Genomic DNA, 22,981 nt, shown 5'->3' on the forward strand with positions numbered 1-22,981 from the left:
CTCCTGTCAAGTTTATTTTTATTTATACTTTGGCTTGGTGATTCAAAATAAGCCAAACTTCAAATTTTCTTTAGAAAAATCGAAATTATCCATCTAAAAAATTACATTACCACTTGTTAAGGCCTGTGTTCGTGAAATTTAAATTTACCGCAAATACCTCATCGGAGTGGGGAAGTTCCAACTTGCTTGGTAAAGGCAGAATAATGGGTCGTTATACATTGAAGCTGAAAACCAAAACTGGCCAGCAGCACATTGTCAGCAATCTGGAACCGAACACAACGGTTCAATCGTTGAAGGATCGTATCACGGAGCTGACCACGATTCCGACTGAAGGGCTACATGTGGTGCTAGGCTTTCCGCCCTTCAGGCAGCTTGATCTGAGTCAAAACGAGGCCTTGATATCGACCATCGGAATCACCAATGGCGATACGCTGATCGTCGAGGAGAAGCTGCTCAGCGAGGAGGAACGCCAGCAGCTGGCCAAAGCAAAACGGATGCAGGAGGACGAAAAACTGGCTCGAGAGCTGGCCGCCCAGGGCGAAGAGGGATCCGGCATTCTGATGAAGCAGGTCGTGCCGAGCGATAATTCCTGCTTGTTCACTAGCATCGGTAAGGGGGATTATTTTTATATTGCGTCGTGTCGATCGATGTTAATTTTTATTTTTAGGATTTGTTTTAACCGGTAAAGTGGATCCGGAAAGTAGTCAGTACATGCGCCAAATTATCGTCTCGACCGTGAATGCCGACAAGCAGGAGTACAACGAAGGCATTCTAGGTCGACCGAACGAGGAGTACTGTGCTTGGATTTTGCAGCCGGACTCGTGGGGTGGCGCGATTGAAGTTTCGATCCTGTCAGCATATCATGGGATAGAATTCGACGTCGTGGACATCACCAATGCCATTATCATTCGATTCGGCGAGGACAGAAACTATGGCATGCGAGCGTTCTTGCTTTTCGATGGCATCCACTATGATCCATTGTATCTAGAATCGACCTCGGTCAGTTACAGGAACTCTTTCAAATATTTTATTTCTTTAACAAACCTTTAATTTTCCTTCTAGGGTGAACCACCGAAAACTATCTTCCCGATCGAGGACCAGGCTGTGTACATGCAGGCCGAGCAGCTGGCCCAGGAGGCAAAATCTTCCCGTCAGTTCACCGACGTCAACAAATTCACCCTGCGCTGCATCGATTGCGATTGCATGCTCAAGGGCCAGGTGGAGGCTCAGCAGCACGCTAAAAAGACTGGTCACGTCAACTTCGGGGAGGTTTGAGGTTCGAGTTGATTAGCAAACGAACGTTTCGATCTGTCGAGCATTTGTAGAAATTTGTATACCTCCTATATAGATTTTTATTCCCAAATAGAATACCTCTGGCCGAAACCACACACTTCGAATAAATGGACCTCCTGTTGAGGGTTCGATCGATTTCAACTGCTAGTAGTCAAACGTGGTTTTCGGATGAATCAAACCCGGTTTCGGTATTGACTCAAAATATAACAAATATTAATAGCTTTTATCACATGTTGAGGTAACATTAGGTGCGAATCTTCGACTTTGCTTGAGCTAGTTTATATTTCTTTTTTTTTTTCTTTTGGACTGAGTGAACTTCTGAAATCATGCAATTGAAAATGCATGGAAAATAAAATTAATAAATTTTTGTGTAACGTTAACATAGGCGTTTAATAAATTCACATCAAAGCAATTTCAGTGTTTGATATTTTATTTCGAAACCCCTAATTCCGGAATTCTAACACCTACAACCGAAATCCGCAGTTTACAATTTCAAAATACAAACTTCAAACATCAAGTTTCACAATTTATATTTCAGGGTTAAAACAGATATACTAGAACCGATATACACCACTTAACGAGAAATCGGGAGACACGAATAGCGCTATCTGGCGACAGAAATGGAAGTATTACACTGTGAATTTTTGCGGAGCTTTGATCAGAGGTGCCAGCTGTCGTGATTTTTCAATTGACTATCGCAAAAAGTGTGGCGTAAGATATAGAAAAGGCGGAAGTGAAATGAGTACTTTTTGAATAAATAAAAATTATAAAAAGCGCATATTGTTACAATTTTTAAAACGTTATCCAAACCCTTAAAACATCGGCAGCGGTAAGTGCTATCCTAGGTGTTAACCCGGGACACATTCTAGGTTCTTTTTTAGCTTAAGCAGCTCATTTGCGCACTAGTAAGTGCGCAAAACTGGTTTCCATTTTTGCCACTGGTGACGCTCCGATAGGTGTTGTTGTTTTTTGTTGCTATTTTCTTTTTTAATTTTTTTCTAGACACTTTAGCACCTGGAGCTGGTCATGAGCTGGTCGGTATTCAAATATGGCTCATGGCTTGCCTTTTCAATACCAAGGAGCAAAATTGAGTGTTATTATAGCTTTGACACCTGACCGCTGCTGATACTCTTAAACATCGTGATTGTAATATCACTATCGGTTTAGCGCACAGTTTTACAAAATAAAGAATGAAAAGGGAATGTTATTAGACTTCAAAGTCAAGCATTCGTAATGAACAACTTATTTATAATGACTTCATAAATTACTAGAAATAAATTTAATTACGACATTCGCGATGAAATCTGCCAGCACAGATTTTAGACTTTTGCATTGCAAATTTCCATCAGCACTTTACGAGAAAACAAACAAACTACATATTCTTAATCAAACATTTGCGCTATTAAGTTTCAACGATCCGTTTCCTAGAATATATATGTCATACAAAACGGCAAATCAAATTAAGCGGAAGCTTAATAAAAGTGTTTAAAGCTTAGCTGAAAGACGAAAATTAAATATAGATAAAAAAAATAAAAAAAATGGAAATTCAAAAATGATTATTATTAATTTTTCCTAGTTACATTTAAATAGTTTTTTTTGTGTTTTGGATTATGATTTGTTTTGTAATAGTGATGAAAAATAAAAATGTTTCATTTCAAAACCCATATACATGCCATTCGGAACCTGAGCTAAATTTTTAATCAATTTCGTCACATTCCATGGCTGGAACAGAATTTTTCCTTCTTAGTAACAACAAATGACATGATGCTTAATGAGCACACAATTTTCGTGTTGATTAAAAAAATGTGCTTAAATTTTGTTTTCTCCTTGATAATCGATTGTGTGAAACTTTTTCAGCTTTGATTTTGTATTTGTTTAGATTTTTGTTTTGCGTTCACGAGTACAAATAAATGATGGGAAATCATTAAGAAATATATCGCATTCCGATTATTCATTGAGAATCGAAAGATTTTTTTTTTTATTTATTTCAGTACAAATGGTTTAAATTTTGAAGAAAAAACAATTCTGTTTCACACATTTGTCTAAATTAATAAAAAAAACCAATTTGTGCCCTTTCAAAAAGTTAATCTGAAGCTGTAAAAATGCTGATCAGGGATGCCGTGCGAACAAATTTTCATCAATTTTTTGTTTAGTTCAGAAACACTTAAAACATTTAATTCCGCTCATTTAAGAAATGAATTCAAAATTCGCGCCACCAGCCTTCATTTCTTTCATTGTTTTCAGAAGATATGTCACAAGTCTCTTAGGCATAATTCCAAGTCCATTATCAGAAAACATGAATATTAGTTGTTAGCCTTTTGTTTTTTTTTTAGCACTGGCATTTCGGAAACGATTTGTTAGCTTTGATTTTTCAGTCAATTCATTAACTATAAACATTTAAAGTAGATTATTTTCATGTTATTGCTGGATAAAAGCTCGGTATGATATCCGTTAACCTAAGATCTGAATTTGATAAATGATCTAACAAACTTTATAGTTTGGTAATGATAAACCAATTTGTTTGAAAATGTTCAAATATTAACAAGAAACATCTAGAGTGAGGCAATAACAATACCATCTTTTAATACGAATCGTTAAAAAAACCATTTTTTGCCAAATTGAAAAGCGTCACCCGTCATCTAGTTGAGAAAAAATAACGATATTTCTACGTAAATATTTTTTTCCTTAACTTTTAGTTAACAAAATTTTTATCAACAGTTAAGCAGTTTTTTCTATTCTGACCGATAGAATTTGAAATCTTTTTCTAAAAAAACACTTTATGCGCATCCAAATCTATGTATCTTTTGAAACAATCAAATAAGGAAGGTAATTGAAAGTTATAACTCCGCTCCATATTTTGTTCAGAAATATTTACAAGTATGGAATGGGGACATTTTCTTAAACCCCTTTTTGTTTGTTTGTTGTTTCACTAAAATTTTTATGGTGCAAGAATAGAAAGAAACAATTTCATTTATTATAACTGGCATCCCTGATCAAGTCGAGTCGGAATACACGCTATTCACAAGTTAGACGAATTTCTCGAATTAGTGCTTCCATTTTGTCCGCTAGAGGATGCTGATGGTGTCGCCTTCTCATTGTATGAAGAAAATAAGTGTGGTGAATATTGATTTCAATTATATTTGGTTAAAATCTAAATTCTGAACTTAAAAATTCAATCTGAAATCTGAATCTGAAATCAGAATCTGAAATCTAAATCTGAAATCTGAATCTGAAATCTGAACCTGAAATCTGAACCTGAAATCTGAACCTGAAATCTGAATCTGAAATCTGAATCTGAAATCTGAATCTGAAATCTGAATCTGAAATCTGAAATCTGAATCTGAAATCTGAATCTGAAATCTGAATCTGAATCTGAAATCTGAATCTGAAATCTGAATCTGAAATCTGAATCTGAAATCTGAATCTGAAATCTGAATCTGAAATCTGAATCTGAAATCTGAATCTGAAATCTGAATCTGAAATCTGAATCTGAAATCTGAATCTGAAATCTGAATCTGAAATCTGAATCTGAAATCTGAATCTGAAATCTGAATCTGAAATCTGAATCTGAAATCTGAATCTGAAATCTGAATCTGAAATCTGAATCTGAAATCTGAATCTGAAATCTGAATCTGAAATCTGAATCTGAAATCTGAATCTGAAATCTGAATCTGAAATCTGAATCTGAAATCTGAATCTGAAATCTGAATCTGAAATCTGAATCTGAAATCTGAATCTGAAATCTGAATCTGAAATCTGAATCTGAAATCTGAATCTGAAATCTGAATCTGAAATCTGAATCTGAAATCTGAATCTGAAATCTGAATCTGAAATCTGAATCTGAAATCTGAATCTGAAATCTGAATCTGAAATCTGAATCTGAAATCTGAATCTGAAATCTGAATCTGAAATCTGAATCTGAAATCTGAATCTGAAATCTGAATCTGAAATCTGAATCTGAAATCTGAATCTGAAATCTGAATCTGAAATCTGAATCTGAAATCTGAATCTGAAATCTGAATCTGAAATCTGAATCTGAAATCTGAATCTGAAATCTGAATCTGAAATCTGAATCTGAAATCTGAATCTGAAATCTGAATCTGAAATCTGAATCTGAAATCTGAATCTGAAATCTGAATCTGAAATCTGAATCTGAAATCTGAATCTGAAATCTGAATCTGAAATCTGAATCTGAAATCTGAATCTGAAATCTGAATCTGAATCTGAAATCTGAATCTGAAATCTGAATCTGAAATCTGAATCTGAATCTGAAATCTGAATCTGAAATCTGAATCTGAATCTGAAATCTGAATCTGAAATCTGAATCTGAAATCTGAATCTGAAATCTGAATCTGAAATCTGAATCTGAAATCTGAATCTGAAATCTGAATCTGAAATCTGAATCTGAAATCTGAAATCTGAATCTGAAATCTGAATCTGAAATCTGAATCTGAAATCTGAAATCTGAATCTGAAATCTGAATCTGAAATCTGAATCTGAAATCTGAATCTGAAATCCGAATCTGAAATCTGAATCTGAAATCTGAATCTGAAATCTGAATCTGAAATCTGAATCTGAAATCTGAATCTGAAATCTGAATCTGAAATCTGAATCTGAAATCTGAATCTGAAATCTGAATCTGAAATCTGAATCTGAAATCTGAATCTGAAATCTGAATCTGAAATCTGATGAATCTGAAATCTGAATCTGAAATCTGAATCTGAAATCTGAATCTGAAATCTGAATCTGAAATCTGAATCTGAAATCTGAATCTGAAATCTGAATCTGAAATCTGAATCTGAAATCTGAATCTGAAATCTGAATCTGAAATCTGAATCTGAAATCTGAATCTGAAATCTGAATCTGAAATCTGAATCTGAAATCTGAATCTGAAATCTGAATCTGAAATCTGAATCTGAAATCTGAATCTGAAATCTGAATCTGAAATCTGAATCTGAAATCTGAATCTGAAATCTGAATCTGAAATCTGAATCTGAAATCTGAATCTGAAATCTGAATCTGAAATCTGAATCTGAAATCTGAATCTGAAATCTGAATCTGAAATCTGAATCTGAAATCTGAATCTGAAATCTGAATCTGAAATCTGAATCTGAAATCTGAATCTGAAATCTGAATCTGAAATCTGAATCTGAAATCTGAATCTGAAATCTGAAATCTGAAATCTGAATCTGAAATCTGAATCTGAAATCTGAATCTGAAATCTGAATCTGAAATCTGAATCTGAAATCTGAATCTGAAATCTGAATCTGAAATCTGAATCTGAAATCTGAATCTGAAATCTGAAATCTGAATCTGAAATCTGAATCTGAAATCTGAATCTGAAATCTGAATCTGAAATCTGAATCTGAAATCTGAAATCTGAATCTGAAATCTGAATCTGAAATCTGAATCTGAAATCTGAATCTGAAATCTGAATCTGAAATCTGAATCTGAAATCTGAATCTGAAATCTGAATCTGAAATCTGAATCTGAAATCTGAATCTGAAATCTGAATCTGAAATCTGAATCTGAAATCTGAATCTGAAATCTGAATCTGAAATCTGAATCTGAAATCTGAATCTGAAATCTGAATCTGAAATCTGAATCTGAAATCTGAATCTGAAATCTGAATCTGAAATCTGAATCTGAAATCTGAATCTGAAATCTGAATCTGAAATCTGAATCTGAAATCTGAATCTGAAATCTGAATCTGAAATCTGAATCTGAAATCTGAATCTGAAATCTGAAATCTGAATCTGAAATCTGAATCTGAAATCTGAATCTGAAATCTGAATCTGAAATCTGAATCTGAAATCTGAATCTGAAATCTGAATCTGAAATCTGAATCTGAAATCTGAATCTGAAATCCGAATCTGAAATCTGAATCTGAAATCTGAATCTGAAATCTGAATCTGAAATCTGAATCTGAAATCTGAATCTGAAATCTGAATCTGAAATCTGAATCTGAAATCTGAATCTGAAATCTGAATCTGAAATCTGAATCTGAAATCTGAATCTGAAATCTGAATCTGAAATCTGAATCTGAAATCTGAATCTGAAATCTGAATCTGAAATCTGAATCTGAAATCTGAATCTGAAATCTGAATCTGAAATCTGAATCTGAAATCTGAATCTGAAATCTGAATCTGAAATCTGAATCTGAAATCTGAATCTGAAATCTGAATCTGAAATCTGAATCTGAAATCTGAATCTGAAATCTGAATCTGAAATCTGAATCTGAAATCTGAATCTGAAATCTGAATCTGAAATCTGAATCTGAAATCTGAATCTGAAATCTGAATCTGAAATCTGAATCTGAAATCTGAATCTGAAATCTGAATCTGAAATCTGAATCTGAAATCTGAATCTGAAATCTGAATCTGAAATCTGAATCTGAAATCTGAATCTGAAATCTGAATCTGAAATCTTAATCTGAAATCTGAATCTGAAATCTTAATCTGAAATCTGAATCTGAAATCTGAATCTGAAATCTGAATCTGAATCTGAAATCTGAATCTGAAATCTGAATCTGAAATCTGAATCTGAAATAAGAATCTGAAATCTAAATCTGAAATCTGAATCTGAAATCTGAATCTGAAATCTGAATCTGAAATCTGAATCTGAAATCTGAATCTGAAATCTGAATCTGAAATCTGAATCTGAAATCTGAATCTGAAATCTGAATCTGAAATCTGAATCTGAAATCTGAATCTGAAATCTGAATCTGAAATCTGAATCTGAAATCTGAATCTGAAATCTGAATCTGAAATCTGAATCTGAAATCTGAATCTGAAATCTGAATCTGAAATCTGAATCTGAAATCTGAATCTGAAATCTGAATCTGAAATCTGAATCTGAAATCTGAATCTGAAATCTGAATCTGAAATCTGAATCTGAAATCTGAATCTGAAATCTGAATCTGAAATCTGAATCTGAAATCTGAATCTGAAATCTGAATCTGAAATCTGAATCTGAAATCTGAATCTGAAATCTGAATCTGAAATCTGAATCTGAAATCTGAATCTGAAATCTGAATCTGAAATCTGAATCTGAATCTGAAATCTGAATCTGAAATCTGAATCTGAAATCTTAATCTGAAATCTGAATCTGAATCAGAAATCTGAATCTGAAATCTGAATCTGAAATCTGAATCTGAAATCTGAATCTGAAATCTGAATCTGAAATCTGAATCTGAAATCTGAATCTGAAATCTTAATCTGAAATCTGAATCTGAAATCTTAATCTGAAATCTGAATCTGAAATCTGAATCTGAAATCTGAATCTGAATCTGAAATCTGAATCTGAAATCTGAATCTGAAATCTGAATCTGAAATAAGAATCTGAAATCTAAATCTGAAATCTGAATCTGAAATCTGAATCTGAAATCTGAATCTGAAATCTGAATCTGAAATCTGAATCTGAAATCTGAATCTGAAATCTGAATCTGAAATCTGAATCTGAAATCTGAATCTGAAATCTGAATCTGAAATCTGAATCTGAAATCTGAATCTGAAATCTGAATCTGAAATCTGAATCTGAAATCTGAATCTGAAATCTGAATCTGAAATCTGAATCTGAAATCTGAATCTGAAATCTGAATCTGAAATCTGAATCTGAAATCTGAATCTGAAATCTGAATCTGAAATCTGAATCTGAATCAGAAATCTGAATCTGAAATCTGAATCTGAAATCTGAATCTGAAATCTGAATCTGAAATCTGAATCTGAAATCTGAATCTGAAATCTGAATCTGAAATCTGAATCTGAAATCTGAATCTGAAATCTGAATCTGAAATCTGAAATCTGAATCTGAAATCTGAATCTGAAATCTGAATCTGAAATCTGAATCTGAAATCTGAATCTGAAATCTGAATCTGAAATCTGAATCTGAAATCTGAATCTGAAATCTGAATCTGAAATCTGAATCTAAAATCTTAATCTGAAATCTGAATCTGAAATCTGAATCTGAAATCTGAATCTGAAATCTGAATCTGAAATCTGAATCTGAAATCTGAATCTGAAATCTGAATCTGAAATCTGAATCTGAAATCTGAATCTGAAATCTGAATCTGAAATCTGAATCTGAAATCTGAATCTGAAATCTGAATCTGAAATCTGAATCTGAAATCTGAATCTGAAATCTGAATCTGAAATCTGAAATCTGAATCTGAAATCTGAATCTGAAATCTGAATCTGAAATCTGAATCTGAAATCTGAATCTGAAATCTGAATCTGAAATCTGAATCTGAAATCTGAATCTGAAATCTGAATCTGAAATCTGAATCTGAAATCTGAATCTGAAATCTGAATCTGAAATCTGAATCTGAAATCTGAATCTGAAATCTGAATCTGAAATCTGAATCTGAAATCTGAATCTGAAATCTGAATCTGAAATCTGAATCTGAAATCTGAATCTGAAATCTGAATCTGAAATCTGAATCTGAAATCTGAATCTGAAATCTGAATCTGAAATCTGAATCTGAAATCTGAATCTGAAATCTGAATCTGAAATCTGAATCTGAAATCTGAATCTGAAATCTGAATCTGAAATCTGAATCTGAAATCTGAATCTGAAATCTGAATCTGAAATCTGAATCTGAAATCTGAATCTGAAATCTGAATCTGAAATCTGAATCTGAAATCTGAATCTGAAATCTGAATCTGAAATCTGAATCTGAAATCTGAATCTGAAATCTGAATCTGAAATCTGAATCTGAAATCTGAATCTGAAATCTGAATCTGAAATCTGAATCTGAAATCTGAATCTGAAATCTGAATCTGAAATCTGAATCTGAAATCTGAATCTGAAATCTGAATCTGAAATCTGAATCTGAAATCTGAATCTGAAATCTGAATCTGAAATCTGAATCTGAAATCTGAATCTGAAATCTGAATCTGAAATCTGAATCTGAAATCTGAATCTGAAATCTGAATCTGAAATCTGAATCTGAAATCTGAATCTGAAATCTGAATCTGAAATCTCAATCTGAAATCTGAATCTGAAATCTGAATCTGAATCTGAAATCTGAATCTGAAATCTGAATCTGAAATCTGAATCTGAAATCTGAATCTGAAATCTGAATCTGAAATCTGAATCTGAAATCTGAATCTGAAATCTGAATCTGAAATCTGAATCTGAAATCTGAATCTGAAATCTGAATCTGAAATCTTAATCTGAAATCTGAATCTGAAATCTGAATCTGAAATCTGAATCTGAAATCTGAATCTGAAATCTGAATCTGAAATCTGAATCTGAAATCTGAATCTGAAATCTGAATCTGAAATCTGAATCTGAAATCTGAATCTGAATCTGAAATCTGAATCTGAAATCTGAATCTGAAATCTGAATCTGAAATCTGAATCTGAAATCTGAATCTGAAATCTGAATCTGAAATCTGAATCTGAAATCTGAATCTGAAATCTGAATCTGAAATTTGAATCTGAAATCTGAATCTGAAATCTGAATCTGAAATCTGAATCTGAAATCTGAATCTGAAATCTGAATCTGAATCTGAAATCTGAATCTGAAATCTGAATCTGAAATCTAAATCTGAAATCTGAATCTGAAATCTGAATCTGAAATCTGAATCTGAAATCTGAATCTGAAATCTGAATCTGAAATCTGAATCTGAAATCTGAATCTGAAATCTGGATCTGAAATCTGAATCTGAAATCTGAATCTGAAATCTGAATCTGAAATCTGAATCTGAAATCTGAATCTGAAATCTGAATCTGAAATCTGAATCTGAAATCTGAATCTGAATCTGAAATCTGAATCTGAAATCTGAATCTGAAATCTTAATCTGAAATCTGAATCTGAAATCTGAATCTGAAATCTGAATCTGAAATCTGAATCTGAAATCTGAATCTGAAATCTGAATCTGAAATCTGAATCTGAAATCTGAATCTGAAATCTGAATCTGAAATCTGAATCTGAAATCAGAATCTAAAATCAGATTCTGAAATCTGAATCTGAAATCTGAATCTGGAATCTGAATCTGAAATCTGAATCTGAAATCTGAATCTGAAATCTGAATCTGAAATCTGAATCTGAAATCTGAATCTGAAATCTGAATCTGAAATCTGAATCTGAAATCTGAATCTGAAATCTGAATCTGAAATCTGAATCTGAAATCTGAATCTGAAATCTGAATCTGAAATCTCAATCTGAAATCTGAATCTGAAATCTCAATCTGAAATCTGAATCTGAAATCTGAATCTGAAATCTCAATCTGAAATCTGAATCTGAAATCTGAATCTGAATCTGAAATCTGAATCTGAAATCTGAATCTGAAATCTGAATCTGAAATCTGAAATCTGAATCTGAAATCTGAATCTGAAATCTGAATCTGAAATCTGAATCTGAAATCTGAATCTGAAATCTGAATCTGAAATCTGAATCTGAAATCTGAATCTGAAATCTGAATCTGAAATCTGAATCTGAAATCTGAATCTGAAATCTGAATCTGAAATCTGAATCTGAAATCTGAATCTGAAATCTGAATCTGAAATCTGAATCTGAAATCTGAATCTGAAATCTGAATCTGAAATCTGAATCTGAAATCTGAATCTGAAATCTGAATCTGAAATCTGAATCTGAAATCTGAATCTGAAATCTGAATCTGAAATCTGAATCTGAAATCTGAATCTGAAATCTGAATCTGAAATCTGAATCTGAAATCTGAATCTGAAATCTGAATGAAATCTGAAATCTGAATCAGAAATCTGAATCTGAAATCTGAATCTGAAATCTGAATCTGAAATCTGAATCTGAAATCTGAATCTGAAATCTGAATCTGAAATCTGAATCTGAAATCTGAATCTGAAATCTGAATCTGAAATCTGAATCTGAAATCTGAATCTGAAATCTGAATCTGAAATCTGAATCTGAAATCTGAATCTGAAATCTGAATCTGAAATCTGAATCTGAAATCTGAATCTGAAATCTGAATCTGAAATCTGAATCTGAAATCTGAATCTGAAATCTGAATCTGAAATCTGAATCTGAAATCTGAATCTGAAATCTGAATCTGAAATCTGAATCTGAAATCTGAATCTGAAATCTGAATCTGAAATCTGAATCTGAAATCTGAATCTGAAATCTGAATCTGAAATCTGAATCTGAAATCTGAATCTGAAATCTGAATCTGAAATCTGAATCTGAAATCTGAATCTGAAATCTGAATCTGAAATCTGAATCTGAAATCTGAATCTGAAATCTGAATCTGAAATCTGAATCTGAAATCTGAATCTGAAATCTGAATCTGAAATCTGAATCTGAAATCTGAATCTGAAATCTGAATCTGAAATCTGATCTGAAATCTGAAATCTGAATCTGAAATCTGAATCTGAAATCTGAATCTGAAATCTGAATCTGAAATCTGAATCTGAAATCTGAATCTGAAATCTGAATCTGAAATCTGAATCTGAAATCTGAATCTGAATCTGAAATCTGAATCTGAAATCTGAATCTGAAATCTGAATCTGAAATCTGAATCTGAAATCTGAATCTGAAATCTGAATCTGAAATCTGAATCTGAAATCTGAATCTGAAATCTGAATCTGAAATCTGAATCTGAAATCTGAATCTGAAATCTGAATCTGAAATCTGAATCTGAAATCTGAATCTGAAATCTGAATCTGAAATCTGAATCTGAAATCTGAATCTGAAATCTGAATCTGAAATCTGAATCTGAAATCTGAATCTGAAATCTGAATCTGAAATCTGAATCTGAAATCTGAATCTGAAATCTGAATCTGAAATCTGAATCTGAAATCTGAATCTGAAATCTGAATCTGAAATCTGAATCTGAAATCTGAATCTGAAATCTGAATCTGAAATCTGAATCTGAAATCTGAATCTGAAATCTGAATCTGAAATCTGAAATCTGAATCTGAAATCTGAATCTGAAATCTGAATCTGAAATCTGAATCTGAAATCTGAATCTGAAATCTGAATCTGAAATCTGAATCTGAAATCTGAATCTGAAATCTGAATCTGAAATCTGAATCTGAAATCTGAATCTGAAATCTGAATCTGAAATCTGAATCTGAAATCTGAATCTGAAATCTGAATCTGAAATCTGAATCTGAAATCTGAATCTGAAATCTGAATCTGAAATCTGAATCTGAAATCTGAATCTGAAATCTGAATCTGAAATCTGAATCTGAAATCTGAATCTGAAATCTGAATCTGAAATCTGAATCTGAAATCTGAATCTGAAATCTGAATCTGAAATCTGAATCTGAAATCTGAATCTGAAATCTGAATCTGAAATCTGAATCTGAAATCTGAATCTGAAATCTGAATCTGAAATCTGAATCTGAAATCTGAATCTGAAATCTGAATCTGAAATCTGAATCTGAAATCTGAATCTGAAATCTGAATCTGAAATCTGAATCTGAAATCTGAATCTGAAATCTGAATCTGAAATCTGAATCTGAAATCTGAATCTGAAATCTGAATCTGACATCTGAATCTGAAATCTGAATCTGAAATCTGAATCTGAAATCTGAATCTGAAATCTGAATCTGAAATCTGAATCTGAAATCTGAATCTGAAATCTGAATCTGAAATCTGAATCTGAAATCTGAATCTGAAATCTGAATCTGAAATCTGAATCTGAAATCTGAATCTGAAATCTGAATCTGAAATCTGAATCTGAAATCTGAATCTGAAATCTGAATCTGAAATCTGAATCTGAAATCTGAATCTGAAATCTGAATCTGAAATCTGAATCTGAAATCTGAATCTGAAATCTGAATCTGAAATCTGAATCTGAAATCTGAATCTGAAATCTGAATCTGAAATCTGAATCTGAAATCTGAATCTGAAATCTGAATCTGAAATCTGAATCTGAAATCTGAATCTGAAATCTGAATCTGAAATCTGAATCTGAAATCTGAATCTGAAATCTGAATCTGAAATCTGAATCTGAAATCTGAATCTGAAATCTGAATTCTGAAATCTGAATCTGAAATCTGAATCTGAAATCTGAATCTGAAATCTGAATCTGAAATCTGAATCTGAAATCTGAATCTGAAATCTGAATCTGAAATCTGAATCTGAAATCTTAATCTGAAATCTGAATCTGAAATCTGAATCTGAATCTGAAATCTGAATCTGAAATCTGAATCTGAAATCTGAATCTGAAATCTGAATCTGAAATCTGAATCTGAAATCTGAATCTGAAATCTGAATCTGAAATCTGAATCTGAAATCTGAATCTGAAATCTGAATCTGAAATCTGAATCTGAAATCTGAATCTGAAATCTGAATCTGAAATCTGAATCTGAAATCTGAATCTGAAATCTGAATCTGAAATCTGAATCTGAAATCTGAATCTGAAATCTGAATCTGAAATCTGAATCTGAAATCTGAATCTGAAATCTGAATCTGAAATCTGAATCTGAAATCTGAATCTGAAATCTGAATCTGAAATCTGAATCTGAAATCTGAATCTGAAATCTGAATCTGAAATCTGAATCTGAAATCTGAATCTGAATCTGAAATCTGATTCTGAAATCTGAATCTGAAATCTGAATCTGAATCTGAAATCTGAATCTGAAATCTGAATCTGAAATCAGAATCTGAAATCTGAATCTGAAATCTGAATCTGAAATCTGAATCTGAAATCTGAATCTGAAATCTGAATCTGAAATCTGAATCTGAAATCTGAATCTGAAATCTGAATCTGAAATCTGAATCTGAAATCTGAATCTGAAATCTGAATCTGAAATCTGAATCTGAAATCTGAATCTGAAATCTGAATCTGAAATCTGAATCTGAAATCTGAATCTGAAATCTGAATCTGAAATCTGAATCTGAAATCTGAATCTGAAATCTGAATCTGAAATCTGAATCTGAAATCTGAATCTGAAATCTGAATCTGAAATCTGAATCTGAAATCTGAATCTGAAATCTGAATCTGAAATCTGAATCTGAAATCTGAATCTGAAATCTGAATCTGAAATCTGAATCTGAAATCTGAATCTGAAATCTGAATCTGAAATCTGAATCTGAAATCTGAATCTGAAATCTGAATCTGAAATCTGAATCTGAAATCTGAATCTGAAATCTGAATCTGAAATCTGAATCTGAAATCTGAATCTGAAATCTGAATCTGAAATCTGAATCTGAAATCTGAAATCTGAATGAAATCTGAATCTGAATCAGAAATCTGAATCTGAAATCTGAATCTGAAATCTGAATCTGAAATCTGAATCTGAAATCTGAATCTGAAATCTGAATCTGAAATCTGAATCTGAAATCTGAATCTGAATGTGAAATCTGAATCTGAAATCTGAATCTGAAATCTGAATCTGAAATCTGAATCTGAAATCTGAATCTGAAATCTGAATCTGAAATCTGAATCTGAAATCTGAATCTGAAATCTGAATCTGAAATCTGAATCTGAAATCTGAATCTGAAATCTGAATCTGAAATCTGAATCTGAAATCTGAATCTGAAATCTGAATCTGAAATCTGAATCTGAAATCTGAATCTGAAATCTGAATCTGAAATCTGAATCTGAAATCTGAATCTGAAATCTGAATCTGAAATCTGAAATCTGAATCTGAAATCGTGAATCTGAAATCTGAATCTGAAATCTGAATCTGAAATCTGAATCTGAAATCTGAATCTGAAATCTGAATCTGAAATCTGAATCTGAAATCTGAATCTGAAATCTGAATCTGAAATCTGAATCTGAAATCTGAATCTGAAATCTGAATCTGAAATCTGAATCTGAAATCTGAATCTGAAATCTGAATCTGAAATCTGAATCTGAAATCTGAATCTGAAATCTGAATCTGAAATCTGAATCTGAAATCTGAATCTGAAATCTGAATCTGAAATCTGAATCTGAATCTGAATCTGAAATCTGAATCTGAAATCTGAATCTGAAATCTGAATCTGAAATCTGAATCTGAAATCTGAATCTGAAATCTGAATCTGAAATCTGAATCTGAAAAATCTGAATCTGAAATCTGAATCTGAAATCTGAATCTGAAATCTGAATCTGAAATCTGAATCTGAAATCTGAATCTGAAATCTGAATCTGAAATCTGAATCTGAAATCTGAATCTGAAATCTGAATCTGAAATCTGAATCTGAAATCTGAATCTGAAATCTGAATCTGAAATCTGAATCTGAAATCTGAATCTGAAATCTGAATCTGAAATCTGAATCTGAATCTGAATCTGAAATCTGAATCTGAAATCTGAATCTGAAATCTGAATCTGAAATCTGAATCTGAAATCTGAATCTGAAATCTGAATCTGAAATCTGAATCTGAAATCTGAATCTGAAATCTGAATCTGAAATCTGAATCTGAAATCTGAATCTGAAATCTGAATCTGAAATCTGAATCTGAAATCTGAATCTGAAATCTGAATCTGAAATCTGAATCTGAAATCTGAATCTGAAATCTGAATCTGAAATCTGAATCTGAAATCTGAATCTGAAATCTGAATCTGAAATCTGAATCTGAAATCTGAATCTGAAATCTGAATCTGAAATCTGAATCTGAAATCTGAATCTGAAATCTGAATCTGAAATCTGAATCTGAAATCTGAATCTGAAATCTGAATCTGAAATCTGAATCTGAAATCTGAATCTGAAATCTGAATCTGAAATCTGAATCTGAAATCTGAATCTGAAATCTGAATCTGAAATCTGAATCTGAAATCTGAATCTGAAATCTGAATCTGAAATCTGAATCTGAAATCTGAATCTGAAATCTGAATCTGAAATCTGAATCTGAAATCTGAATCTGAAATCTGAATCTGAAATCTGAATCTGAAATCTGAATCTGAAATCTGAATCTGAAATCTGAATCTGAAATCTGAATCTGAAATCTGAATCTGAAATCTGAATCTGAAATCTGAATCTGAAATCTGAATCTGAAATCTGAATCTGAAATCTGAATCTGAAATCTGAATCTGAAATCTGAATCTGAAATCTGAATCTGAAATCTGAATCTGAAATCTGAATCTGAAATCTGAATCTGAAATCTGAATCTGAAATCTGAATCTGAAATCTGAATCTGAAATCTGAATCTGAAATCTGAATCTGAAATCTGAATCTGAAATCTGAATCTGAAATCTGAATCTGAAATCTGAATCTGAAATCTGAATCTGAAATCTGAATCTGAAATCTGAATCTGAAATCTGAATCTGAAATCTGAATCTGAAATCTGAATCTGAAATCTGAATCTGAAATCTGAATCTGAAATCTGAATCTGAAATCTGAATCTGAAATCTGAATCTGAAATCTGAATCTGAAATCTGAATCTGAAATCTGAATCTGAAATCTGAATCTGAAATCTGAATCTGAAATCTGAATCTGAAATCTGAATCTGAAATCTGAATCTGAAATCTGAATCTGAAATCTGAATCTGAAATCTGAATCTGAAATCTGAATCTGAAATCTGAATCTGAAATCTGAATCTGAAATCTGAATCTGAAATCTGAATCTGAAATCTGAATCTGAAATCTGAATCTGAAATCTGAATCTGAAATCTGAATCTGAAATCTGAATCTGAAATCTGAATCTGAAATCTGAATCTGAAATCTGAATCTGAAATCTGAATCTGAAATCTGAATCTGAAATCTGAATCTGAAATCTGAATCTGAAATCTGAATCTGAAATCTGAATCTGAAATCTGAATCTGAAATCTGAATCTGAAATCTGAATCTGAAATCTGAATCTGAAATCTGAATCTGAAATCTGAATCTGAAATCTGAATCTGAAATCTGAATCTGAAATCTGAATCTGAAATCTGAATCTGAAATCTGAATCTGAAATCTGAATCTGAAATCTGAATCTGAAATCTGAATCTGAAATCTGAATCTGAAATCTGAATCTGAAATCTGAATCTGAAATCTGAATCTGAAATCTGAATCTGAAATCTGAATCTGAAATCTGAATCTGAATCTGAAATCTGAATCTGAAATCTGAATCTGAAATCTGAATCTGAAATCTGAATCTGAAATCTGAATCTGAAATCTGAATCTGAAATCTGAATCTGAAATCTGAATCTGAAATCTGAATCTGAAATCTGAATTCTGAAATCTGAATCTGAAATCTGAATCTGAAATCTGAATCTGAAATCTGAATCTGAAATCTGAATCTGAAATCTGAATCTGAAATCTGAATCTGAAATCTGAATCTGAAATCTGAATCTGAAATCTGAATCTGAAATCTAATCTGAAATCTGAATCTGAAATCTGAATCTGAAATCTGAATCTGAAATCTGAATCTGAAATCTGAATCTGAAATCTGAATCTGAAATCTGAATCTGAAATCTGAATCTGAAATCTGAATCTGAAATCTGAATCTGAAATCTGAATCTGAAATCTGAATCTGAAATCTGAATCTGAAATCTGAATCTGAAATCTGAATCTGAAATCTGAATCTGAAATCTGAATCTGAAATCTGAATCTGAAATCTGAATCTTGAAATCTGAATCTGACATCTGAATCTGAAATCTGAATCTGAAATCTGAATCTGAAATCTGAATCTGAAATCTGAATCTGAAATCTGAATCTGAAATCTGAATCTGAAATCTGAATCTGAAATCTGAATCTGAAATCTGAATCTGAAATCTGAATCTGAAATCTGAATCTGAAATCTGAATCTGAAATCTGAATCTGAAATCTGAATCTGAAATCTGAATCTGAAATCTGAATCTGAATCTGAATCTGAAATCTGAATCTGAAATCTGAATCTGAAATCTGAATCTGAAATCTGAATCTGAAATCTGAATCTGAAATCTGAATCTGAAATCTGAATCTGAAATCTGAATCTGAAATCTGAATCTGAAATCTGAATCTGAAATCTGAATCTGAAATCTGAATCTGAAATCTGAATCTGAAATCTGAATCTGAAATCTGAATCTGAAATCTGAATCTGAAATCTGAATCTGAAATCTGAATCTGAAATCTGAATCTGAAATCTGAATCTGAAATCTGAATCTGAAATCTTAATCTGAAATCTGAATCTGAAATCTTAATCTGAAATCTGAATCTGAAATCTGAATCTGAATCTGAAATCTGAATCTGAAATCTGAATCTGAAATCAGAATCTGAAATCAGAATCTGAAATCTGAATCTGAAATCTGAATCTGAAATCTGAATCTGAAATCTGAATCTGAAATCTGAATCTGAAATCTGAATCTGAAATCTGAATCTGAAATCTGAATCTGAAATCTGAATCTGAAATCTGAATCTGAAATCTGAATCTGAAATCTGAATCTGAAATCTGAATCTGAAATCTGAATCTGAAATCTGAATCTGAAATCTGAATCTGAAATCTGAATCTGAAATCTGAATCTGAAATCTGAATCTGAAATCTGAATCTGAAATCTGAATCTGAAATCTGAATCTGAAATCTGAATCTGAAATCTGAATCTGAAATCTGAATCTGAAATCTGAATCTGAAATCTGAATCTGAAATCTGAATCTGAATCTGAATCTGATTCTGAAATCTGAATCTGAAATCTGAATCTGAATCTGAAATCTGAATCTGAAATCTGAATCTGAAATCAGAATCTGAAATCTAAATCTGAAATCTGAATCTGAAATCTGAATCTGAAATCTGAATCTGAAATCTGAATCTGAAATCTGAATCTGAAATCTGAATCTGAAATCTGAATCTGAAATCTGAATCTGAAATCTGAATCTGAAATCTGAATCTGAAATCTGAATCTGAAATCTGAATCTGAAATCTGAATCTGAAATCTGAATCTGAATCTGAATCTGAATCTGAAATCTGAATCTGAAATCTGAATCTGAAATCTGAATCTGAAATCTGAATCTGAAATCTGAATCTGAAATCTGAATCTGAAATCTGAATCTGAAATCTGAATCTGAAATCTGAATCTGAAATCTGAATCTGAAATCTGAATCTGAAATCTGAATCTGAAATCTGAATCTGAAATCTGAATCTGAAATCTGAATCTGAAATCTGAATCTGAAATCTGAATCTGAAATCTGAATCTGAAATCTGAATCTGAAATCTGAATCTGAAATCTGAATCTGAAATCTGAATCTGAAATCTGAATCTGAAATCTGAATCTGAAATCTGAATCTGAAATCTGAATCTGAAATCTGAATCTGAAATCTGAATCTGAAATCTGAATCTGAAATCTGAATCTGAAATCTGATCTGAAATCTGAATGAAATCTGAATCTGAATCAGAAATCTGAATCTGAAATCTGAATCTGAAATCTGAATCTGAAATCTGAATCTGAAATCTGAATCTGAAATCTGAATCTGAAATCTGAATCTGAAATCTGAATCTGAAATGTGAAATCTGAATCTGAAATCTGAATCTGAAATCTGAATCTGAAATCTGAATCTGAAATCTGAATCTGAAATCTGAATCTGAAATCTGAATCTGAAATCTGAATCTGAAATCTGAATCTGAAATCTGAATCTGAAATCTGAATCTGAAATCTGAATCTAAAATCTTAATCTGAAATCTGAATCTGAAATCTGAATCTGAAATCTGAATCTGAAATCTGAATCTGAAATCTGAATCTGAAATCTGAATCTGAAATCTGAATCTGAAATCTGAAATCTGAATCTAAAATGTGAATCTGAAATCTGAATCTGAAATCTGAATCTGAAATCTGAATCTGAAATCTGAATCTGAAATCTGAATCTGAAATCTGAATCTGAAATCTGAATCTGAAATCTGAATCTGAAATCTGAATCTGAAATCTGAATCTGAAATCTGAATCTGAAATCTGAATCTGAAATCTGAATCTGAAATCTGAATCTGAAATCTGAATCTGAAATCTGAATCTGAAATCTGAATCTGAAATCTGAATCTGAAATCTGAATCTGAAATCTGAATCTGAAATCTGAATCTGAAATCTGAATCTGAAATCTGAATCTGAAATCTGAATCTGAAATCTGAATCTGAAATCTGAATCTGAAATCTGAATCTGAAATCTGAATCTGAAATCTGAATCTGAAATCTGAATCTGAAATCTGAATCTGAAATCTGAATCTGAAATCTGAATCTGAAATCTGAATCTGAAATCTGAATCTGAAATCTGAATCTGAAATCTGAATCTGAAATCTGAATCTGAAATCTGAATCTGAAATCTGAATCTGAAATCTGAATCTGAAATCTGAATCTGAAATCTGAATCTGAAATCTGAATCTGAAATCTGAATCTGAAATCTGAATCTGAAATCTGAATCTGAAATCTGAATCTGAAATCTGAATCTGAAATCTGAATCTGAAATCTGAATCTGAAATCTGAATCTGAAATCTGAATCTGAAATCTGAATCTGAAATCTGAATCTGAAATCTGAATCTGAATCTGAATCTGAAATCTGAATCTGAAATCTGAATCTGAAATCTGAATCTGAAATCTGAATCTGAAATCTGAATCTGAAATCTGAATCTGAAATCTGAATCTGAAATCTGAATCTGAAATCTGAATCTGAAATCTGAATCTGAAATCTGAATCTGAAATCTGAATCTGAAATCTGAATCTGAAATCTCAATCTGAAATCTGAATCTGAAATCTGAATCTGAAATCTGAATCTGAAATCTGAATCTGAAATCTGAATCTGAAATCTGAATCTGAAATCTGAATCTGAAATCTGAATCTGAAATCTGAATCTGAAATCTGAATGAAATCTGAATCTGAATCAGAAATCTGAATCTGAAATCTGAATCTGAAATCTGAATCTGAAATCTGAATCTGAAATCTGAATCTGAAATCTTAATCTGAAATCTGAATCTGAAATCTGAATCTGAAATCTGAATCTGAAATCTGAATCTGAAATCTGAATCTGAAATCTGAATCTGAAATCTGAATCTGAAATCTGAATCTGAAATCTGAATCTGAAATCTGAATCTGAAATCTGAATCTGAAATCTGAATCTGAAATCTGAATCTGAAATCTGAATCTGAAATCTGAATCTGAAATCTGAATCTGAAATCTGAATCTGAAATCTGAATCTGAAATCTGAATCTGAAATCTGAATCTGAAATCTGAATCTGAAATCTGAATCTGAAATCTGAATCTGAAATCTGAATCTGAAATCTGAATCTGAAATCTGAATCTGAAATCTGAATCTGAAATCTGAATCTGAAATCTGAATCTGAAATCTGAATCTGATTCTGAAATCTGAATCTGAAATCTGAATCTGAAATCTGAATCTGAAATCTGAATCTGAAATCTGAATCTGAAATCTGAATCTGAAATCTGGATCTGAAATCTGAATTTGAAATCTGAATCTGAAATCTGAATCTGAAATCTGAATCTGAAATCTGAATCTGAAATCTGAATCTGAAATCTGAATCTGAAATCTGAATCTGAAATCTGAATCTGAAATCTGAATCTGAATCTGAAATCTGAATCTGAAATCTGAATCTGAAATCTTAATCTGAATCTGAATCTGAAATCTGAGTCTGAAATCTGAATCTGAAATCTGAATCTGAAATCTGAATCTGAAATCTGAATCTGAAATCTGAATCTGAAATCTGAATCTGAAATCTGAATCTGAAATCTGAATCTGAAATCAGAATCTAAAATCAGATTCTGAAATCTGAATCTGAAATCTGAATCTGGAATCTGAATCTGAAATCTGAATCTGAAATCTGAATCTGAAATCAGAATCTAAAATCAGATTCTGAAATCTGAATCTGAAATCTGAATCTGAAAT

General features: G+C 31.7%; 1 protein-coding gene across 1 annotated transcript; it reads left to right on the plus strand.

Moving 5' to 3' along the window:
• Nucleotides 1-11: 11 nt before the first annotated feature.
• On the plus strand, nucleotides 12-1,705 carry LOC129755052 (ubiquitin thioesterase OTU1). The gene is made up of 3 exons (XM_055751360.1): nucleotides 12-609; nucleotides 668-999; nucleotides 1,063-1,705. Exons 1-3 carry the CDS (start codon nucleotides 204-206, stop codon nucleotides 1,273-1,275), a joined length of 951 nt encoding a protein of 316 aa, XP_055607335.1. The 5' UTR covers nucleotides 12-203; the 3' UTR covers nucleotides 1,276-1,705.
• Nucleotides 1,706-22,981: the final 21,276 nt, after the last annotated feature.

Source organism: Uranotaenia lowii, chromosome 3 (genome assembly GCF_029784155.1).
Source record: "Uranotaenia lowii strain MFRU-FL chromosome 3, ASM2978415v1, whole genome shotgun sequence".
NCBI lineage: Eukaryota > Metazoa > Arthropoda > Insecta > Diptera > Culicidae > Uranotaenia > Uranotaenia lowii.